Below are 8,375 nucleotides of genomic sequence, written 5' to 3' on the forward strand. Positions count from 1 at the left end.
TTCTTTTTAAGGGTGGGGGGGGAAGGGTCATCTAGGCCCCATTTTGGGACCTATTAAATGGGAGATACCGATTAGACATCTAAAGGGTAATGCCGGGTGGCAGGTCTGGGGTTCAGCAGGGCAGTCCATCAGCTCTACAAACTATACTCTACCCCCTGAGAGTAAGTGAAGACACCTGCATGCAATTTTGGGAAACTGATGGCTGTATCAGAAATACTAGAACAGTATGAAGGAAAGTCAAATTTAAAAATTCACCCACATCCTGCCACCCTAAAAACAGCTGCTTTTATTTCTTCTCATTCTGTTTTTGCCCACATGCATACATACTTCTATAATGTCAAAATCATAGCATGGATACAATTTCATATTGGACTTTTTTTCACTTAACATGATCTCATAAATATTTTCCTAAGTGGCTCCCATATGTGCTTCCTGGGGCCAATAAAATGCAGGGCATTGCTGAGACCTTTCAGAAACAAAAGTTAAAAATCCTACTTTGGTACAAAGCTTGGTGCCCCTACAGCTGGCATTGTGTTTATTGCAATCTTTGTGGACAGTGACTCTCTGTGGATGTGACTTTGAGCTGGGCCCTGAATGACGAGAGTCTGCCATGCACCCAGTCTGGGGAGGGGCATTCCAGGAAGTGAGGAGGGTGTGTGCAAAGGTCCTTAGGAAGCCACAGGAAAGCACGTTAAGAAGTGCTGCTGGCAGATCCATTTCAATTGACAATTAAATAGAAATTATTTTATCTTTGTAAAATTTTAAAAATATCTTTAAACTACAGAAAAGTGGGTGCACCCTTCCTCTGGGATGCTCTACCAAGGAAGGAGAGGTCAAATGGAATAATTTAGAGCATAATGAACCCTAGTAGATGTAGTGGCTCCTAAAGGTTCTGGGCCTCAGACTGGACACAAACTCCACATGGAATCTTATTTTTTCATTCATACCAGTCCGTCACCCAGAACCAGAGTCCAGTCCCTTAATTTTATAGAAAAGGTCTAGGGTCCAAGGACGATAAGCGACTTGTGCAAAATTATTCATCTCCATTATAGAGGGTTTTAACTAGGATTCAATTAGCTCTGCCCTCCAGATCAGACTCTAAGAAACAAAACATGATTCAGTGCACGCGACTCCATCGTTGACAAAACCCTTTGTTAGCTGGGAAATGCAACCCCCCCTTCCTCTCCAGCTAATCTGCCTATCATTTGCATAATTATTTACTCAAAAGCAGGAAAATTATTGAGAAAAACCGTTTGTCCAGGACTCCCGGCCTGAAGGCAGGAGCTGGTTTATGCTTCCTCGCAGAGCCAGCAGGGGGGTGCACCAGGCAAGGTTTGTGAGCCGCGCCTTCCCCTACGCCCCCTCCCCTTTCCTCGCCCAACTTCCCTATGGCCAACGCTTCAACTAAAAGTGGCCATTGACCTTTCAAGCTTTTGAATAGTGATGCAATAGAATAGTATTTCAAAGAAAAATGGTTATCGAAATTTTGGATCCGGTTTTCCCATGAGTGTTAATGGTTTTTAAAAAGTAGGTCACATTTAAAGTAGGTCACATTTCGGAGGCGGACGTGCAGGGAAGGAGATGAGTTTCAACTGAGGCCAGGTGGCCTTCAACTAGGTGGGAGGAGGTGAGGGTCCCTGGGCAGGGAAGAAGAGCTGGGATCTTTCCGCATTTCCGGGCGCCGGGTGCAAGCTCTGCGGGAAATCGCAGAGTCGAGCGCTCTCGGCCTGCGGACACCGAGACGGGCCGGCCAGGACCACCAGGGCGCGCAGGTCTGGGCGCCCCCTCCGCGATCGGCGCAGGTGAGCCGGAGGGCCGCCGGGTGGCCGGAAGGAGACTACGGAGCGGCGAGGAGGAGGAAGGGACGGAGGAGCCGGGCTGGGCCGGTGCGGGAGACAGCGAGCAAGACCGCCACGGGGAGGAGACAGAGCGGCCGGCGCCGTTTAACAAGGCGCCGCGCTACGCCCGCTGGCAGCCTTCTAGGACCGGACCCGAGAGGACCGCCATCAGCCCGCTCCCTCCGGGTCCCGGGCGTGGGCGCGGGGGTGCTGAAGAGGGAGCTCTCCCACTCCATTAATGTGTCTTAGAGCGGGAGGGGCCCTTTCCGAGGATCTCTAGTCTCTCCAGCCACCACCACCCCGAAAATGTGCGGCCTGGAAAGTCGCCTAGAGAAGGCGCGGAGGGGATGGAAAAGACAACCAGCCGCGGCGGGCCGAGGGGCGAGAACGTCTGCTAACCGGTCGACTCCGGCGCACAGCTTGCATGGGTTGGGCGCAAGCTCCAGCCGCCGAAACCGGGACGGTGATGGCCTGATTCTTCTCCTGCGCGTCTCCGAGAACTCCGGGGCGTGGGGTCAGAGGAGGGCGGATTCCCAGGCATCCACCCCGCCCTGGCCGGCACCCGAACGCTCTGAGCCCGTCTCTCCTGAAGCCTGCGCATTAGCACCGGAGTCTCTTTAAAGCAGTAGCGGGGGCAGCGGTCACGTGAGGTGGATTCCTGGAAAGTTCCTGGAAAGCGGCCTCCGCAGCCGCGGGGCGGGGCGCGCGGGGAGCGCGGACTAGGGAGAGAGGCGGGGAGCGAGGGAGGCGCGTAGGTCTGGGAAGTCGCGCGCACACAGCGCTCCGGGGACAGACATTTAACTCTTGTCTAGTCTCGCCGCCGCCGCGGCTCGCGGGCCTTGGGCTTCCCTTGAAGCATGAGCCTTCTCGCCCGCCGCCACTGGCACTGCGCGGGCCGCGGACAGTGCGCGCCGGGGCCCCGGGCGCACAGCCTCAGGATCCCCGTCGCCTACAGCTGGGGCGCCGGAGGAGCTCGGGCAGGGGCCCGCGGCAGGTATCGGGCCGGGGAGCTCAAGGGCTCCGCCCCTAGGAGGGCTGGGGAGGGCACTGGGGCGCGGCCGAGAGAGCGGGGCAGCCTTGGCTTCCGCAGTTTCGAGCCTCTGGGCTAGAGAGCCCGAGCTGCAGCTCTGCCCCGAGGCTGGGAGCTACTGCCTGCTTTCTCCAGTTCTTTCCCAGCGTCTGGAAGTCTCCAGAGTTTTTGTTTTTGTTTTTCCTCCCCTAAACTGCCATCCAGATTAATAATCCTCCTAATAAGCTGATCTCCCGCTCCTCCCCACCCGCCTACCTCCCGCCCTCTTTCCTCCCTCCCTCTCTCCTTCTCATCTCCTTGGTTGCAGCCGGAGGGAACCCAGCAGCTGCCCCGGGTCGGGGGTGTCCGAGCCCAGAGGGGGTGTTAGAGCCCGGCGAATCGAGGCGATGGTCCCCGGGGCTCACGTTTGCCCTCTGTGCAGAGAACTCCGGCCGCCCCCGCCGCTGAGCACAGGGCTCGTCACATCCCCAGGCATCTCATTCCCAAATTAAAAGTCAACAGGGGAAACTCGGGCAGACACCCCTCCTCCCGGGCCCCTCCCGGCTCCCCCGCCCCATGCCTGCTGGGGAGGCTGCCTGGTGCGGAGGCGGCAGCGGCGGCCGAGGCCGAGGTAAGGGCTCAGCGTGGGTTGTCTAGCACGTCCCGCAGCTCTCTCTGCCGCCTGCTCGGCCCCCGGCTCGGGTCAGGGCTCGGAGCCCCCGCGCGGGCTGTGCGCTCGGGCAGATTCCTCGACAGCGCTCGCGGCGGCAACAGCAGCCTCAGCCGCCCGGCCTCGGGAGCGGCAGCCACGGCGCCCCCAACCCCTGCCCCAAGCGAGCTCCGGGAAGCGGGGGGAGGGGAGGGAGGCAGCCTCTCCTGCTGTGTTGCGGCAGCTCCCGCACCTCCGCGTCCCGGGCTGCAGGCTCTGCCCGGGAAGCCCCGCGGCGCTGTAGGGCCGGGAACTAGGTTTGTGCGGGGTGCTTCCTCCTGGGGCTCCCCGGGCTGTGCGGAGTGTGAGATAGGAATGCCAAGTGGGGACCTCTCCTGTTCTTTCCTTTTTACATTTTTCTACTTGTCCTTGACTGAGGCCTGTTTACCACCGTACCCGCAGGTGACTCTTTGCTCTTCTCATCTCCTTGTCTGCGATTTCAGCAAGCAGCCCTGGGCGGGAAATAAGCCGGTTCGCCACCCTCATCCTGTCCCCCGCCCCAACTCTTGCGTCTTGGATCCCTGCTCTCTCTTTATCCTTCTTTCTCTAGAACGGGCCAGGGCAGTAACTGGATGCTCGGGGTTAAATGGTTCAGGAGCGCAGACGCGGAGGATTCCCGGGATTTTCCACGTCTCTGTCCCTCCACCCACGCCCTGGCCGCAGGGGTCCAGTTCCGACTGACCCAACCCTCCACTTTCTCTTTGCAGGCAAACTGTGCGTGACCGCGCCTGCGGGGGATTTTGCTATCCGTGCACCGGGACCCGGGGAGGAAGAACCAGCGGCTCCCCATTACCTCCCCCTCCATTTCCATTTCGCGGACCCCTCAGGGACTCGTTTTGGGGTTTCCACTGACTTCTAAGAAGGACGCGTGCCCCTCTCTGACCCCAGCTCGGGCGGCCACCTGTCTTTGCCGCGGTGACCCTTCTCCCATGACCCTGCGGTGCCTCGAGCCCTCCGGGAATGGCGCGGAAGGGACGCAGAGCCATTGGGGGACCTCGGGGTCGGCGGAGGAGCCGTCCCCGGAGGCGGCGCGTCTGGCGAAGGCCCTGCGGGAACTTAGTCACACAGGTAGGGAGCGGACCGGCCGCAATGCGTGCGAGAAGGGGGCGCCTCCCCAAAGACAAGGATGCGGTTGTGCTAGCGAGGCTGGGAAGCAATCGCTACCCTCCCCGCCCCAGATCAGGGAACCGCGGGGAGAATGCCCCTACGGACCTGGATCCTTGGAATGCGAAAGAAAAGTGGTTCTCGGGGGACTCAGAGGCCTAGGGGAGGTTAGAGCGCTAGAAGGGCTCTTTGGAAATAGACTCTTAGGGCGCTGGAATTTTTGCTATTTTCCGCGGCCGTTTGGGGGTCGGCACTCGGGCTCGGACCTTAGCCGGAGAAAGTGCCCGGCTCCTTTCCTGTCCGCGGGGTGAGAGGGCGGCGAGTGGGCGCTGCGCTGCCCGCAGCTTCAGCTGCATCTGGCTCCCGGGCCGGGCAGCCGCTGCAGCCTGGAATCTTGGTGGCCAAGTTCGGGGACCGACTGATTGCCGCTCAGGACTGCCGCAAAGCCGGGAGGAGGGCGGGCTGCGAAGCCCCAGCCGAGCTTGGCCTCGCTTGTTTCAAGTGCAGTCTTGCGCTTTGCGCGGCTCGCTGTCGTCTCTCGGCATCTGAAAGAAGAAAAGATGGAAAAAAAGATTCTGGCAAACCTGCAGCCTTTCAAAATCAGGATCCTCAAAGCTTACGTTTGGGGCAAAGTTGAAGTTTTGGTAGCAGTAGGGAGAAGGAAAAGTTCCTTCACTTGCGGTTCCGGTCTTTCCGTGCAGGCCACGGGCTTTCCCTCAGCGGGAGGAACCGGCAGATTGCAGGTACCCGAGCAAGTTTTTTTTTGGAGGCGGGGGAGTATTGTTCAAACTTTTAAACTGTAAGATGTTGCTAAGTCACTTTTGAAAACGGGATGGGAGATGGAACTGGCAGGTAGACTCGAGAATGCTGGGGAGACCGACGGTTGTGATTGGATTTGAATTAGGGCAAAGTCCAAAAGAGTTTATGGAAGACTGTAAACTGGAAGTACTAACTATCAATTGGGCTTTCTCTCATTTCTCAATGGCTGATAAGGTAGTTGTAATCAAAGCAGCGAACAGAAGCTATTGTATCATACTAGAACTGCCCTCTTAAAACAAGTAGATAGCGGTGCTTTACGGGACTTCGAAAAGAGATATGGACGCAGCCGCTAACAGATTTGGGGAGGGTGGGAGTGGACACCAACCATTCAGAAAGTTGCTTCTTTTTATCTTGTTGGTATTAACTGGAGTTGGGTTTTCCACTTTTTTAAGGGCATGGCTTTTATTTCTAACTTCTGACTTAATTTACATTAAATCTTTGATTTCACTTGACTAGTGGAGAAGCATCATGCCCGGTCAGCCAATGTGTCATACTGCAAACATTCTTTTGTTTCGTTAGGAGAAAGTCTTAAGAGAGTTTAAAGAACAGCTACAGAAAGTTACTTTTAAAAAAGAAAACTGGCTTGCAGTTTGTTCAGAAAATAAAATGGACCTATGTTTTCATCAGATTTCTATAGAAAGTATTTATGGTAGCCTCTGGTAAACTTTCACACACTTCTTTTTAGAGCTAGAAAAATTGTTGCCAAGTATTTACCCTATTTTAAAAATTCTCTATAATAACTATTTTACTCTCTTTTCTTCTTCTTTTGAACAAAAACCCCAGGTTGGTACTGGGGAAGTATGACTGTTAATGAAGCCAAAGAGAAATTAAAAGAGGCACCAGAAGGAACTTTCTTGATTAGAGATAGTTCGCATTCAGACTACCTACTAACAATATCTGTTAAAACATCAGCTGGACCAACTAATCTTCGCATCGAATACCAAGATGGGAAATTTAGATTGGACTCTATCATATGTGTCAAGTCCAAGCTTAAACAATTTGACAGTGTGGTTCATCTGATCGACTACTATGTTCAGATGTGCAAGGATAAGCGGACGGGCCCAGAAGCCCCCCGGAACGGCACTGTTCACCTTTATCTGACCAAACCGCTCTACACATCAGCACCACCTCTGCAGCATCTCTGTAGACTCACCATTAACAAATGTACCGGTACCATCTGGGGACTGCCTTTACCAACAAGACTAAAAGATTACTTGGAAGAATATAAATTCCAGGTATAAGTGTTTCTCTTTTTCTAAACATGCCTCCTATAGAGTATCTCCGAAAGCAGCTATGTAAAAAGAGAACCAAAACTTGAGTGACGGCTCTGGATAACTACGCAGAATTCTAAGAACAGCTGAAGTCAATCTAATTTAAATGTGTGGAGGGGTAGCTAGGTATTTAAAGTTCCCCCAGATATTTTCACCTGAGTGATGCTTCCGTTCCTAAGGCTGACCAAGACCAGTTTATCCTTTTAAGTTAAAAATAAAACGTCCCAAGTAAAGGCTGAAGGAACACTTTATCAGAACTCTGCCTTTCTGAGGTTCCTGTTAGGTGGAAGGTGCCAGCACCGGCAGTAGAGAAGGAGCTCCACTTAGGAGTGCTGAAGAAGTGGAAGGAACCAAACTGACACAGGCTTAACTTCAATTTTGTATGCCTGGTGATCAGAGCCTATTTTAGGACATTTGATACTTTGCATTCTGATGTACTTAGGAGATTTGTTAAACAGATATGCTTGTGAGTATTTATCCTTCATTTTATGCAATTAACCAAATCAACCAAAAAAAGTGACCATGAACTCCTGTATTTGTCTTTTTACTACATGTATGAACTCTCTCATGTGAATGAGTACTGTAGTAATCCATTTCAAGGGAGCCTTATTTCAGAAATATTTCAAACTGGTGCAAATGGAAAAGACTTCTTTTCCTTTAAGGCTAAAGACAAGAATGTCATGCTATACAGGTGCAACTCAATCCCTGTTAATAAAACCATGTAGATAGAGACATTTTACCCTTTGAAGTAGCTGTGTCCCACAACCTGTTGCCATTGATTTTTCAGAAATGGCTTTAGAAATTTCCAAGTGGTCTAACCATGGACATTAGCAATTGTCTCCCTTCTACCATGTAGAATACTCTGACTTAATTTTCTTCCAGATATAGGGGGATACCTGCCTGTTTTTCAAAGTGTTTATTTACTGCTGTTACTATTTGATTAGAATGTATTAAATAAAAAAACCTGACTTTCACAAGTTGCACTTAATTACTTTGAATCGGAGAGGACATACACTTTCATGGTAATAGAAGGTTGCCATAAAAACTTACGTCAAGTGAAATAACTAAGTATTCAGCCAGAGGTAGAACGTTACTTGCCCTTCTCTAAAGTTACAGGTCACACTTGCCCTTTGCATTTTGGAAAGCATGGTTTAGAAACTACAAGAATTGCCAAGTGGCCTGGTCTTTTACAACTTGAAAAGGCATAATACTAACGCCGGTTGTGTTTCCGAAAAACCTGGTTTAGAAATTACAAAAATTTTTACAGGTTGAATAGGCACAATACAAAAGACAAAGTAAGAGTTTTATGGCCTTTTTTTTTTTTTTTTTGCCACACGGTCTCACGACTGTTGCAAATGCACCATCTTTTCTGGAGTTCAGACATTATTCATTTTGCTGCCTTTAAAACAAAATGTGCTGCGTAGCTGCATACTATGGTGTGTCACTGGGAAGGTGAGCCTAGTATATGATGTGTGTGCCCCAAGTGAACAAGAAAATTCAGTTATAAATTATAGTAAAACCTGCTAATCGCATATCGTGAAAATATGAATATTTTCATGAAGCTCTTAAAAACCGGTTTTGTGCCTGGAAGGAAAACATAACTGTGCGTGTCCAAACAGCAGAGC

General features: G+C 51.8%; 1 protein-coding gene across 6 annotated transcripts; it reads left to right on the forward strand.

Annotated features, from left to right (window-relative positions):
* The first annotated feature begins 332 nt into the window (after nt 1-332).
* On the forward strand, nt 333-8,150 carry SOCS2 (suppressor of cytokine signaling 2). 6 transcript variants are annotated; one of them, XM_060025367.1, is made up of 3 exons: nt 333-1,332; nt 4,264-4,624; nt 6,263-8,150. In XM_060025367.1, the coding sequence occupies exons 2-3, from the start codon at nt 4,486-4,488 to the stop codon at nt 6,718-6,720; spliced, it is 597 nt and encodes a 198-aa protein (XP_059881350.1). In that variant the 5' UTR covers nt 333-1,332; nt 4,264-4,485; the 3' UTR covers nt 6,721-8,150. The 6 variants fall into 6 exon arrangements, with proteins under 6 accessions (XP_059881350.1, XP_059881349.1, XP_059881351.1 ...); XM_060025366.1 differs by lacking the exon at nt 333-1,332 and adding an exon at nt 1,609-1,802; XM_060025368.1 differs by lacking the exon at nt 333-1,332 and adding an exon at nt 2,467-2,488.
* The last annotated feature ends 225 nt before the right edge of the window (nt 8,151-8,375 follow it).

Source organism: Delphinus delphis, chromosome 11 (genome assembly GCF_949987515.2).
Source record: "Delphinus delphis chromosome 11, mDelDel1.2, whole genome shotgun sequence".
NCBI classification, from domain to species: domain Eukaryota; kingdom Metazoa; phylum Chordata; class Mammalia; order Artiodactyla; family Delphinidae; genus Delphinus; species Delphinus delphis.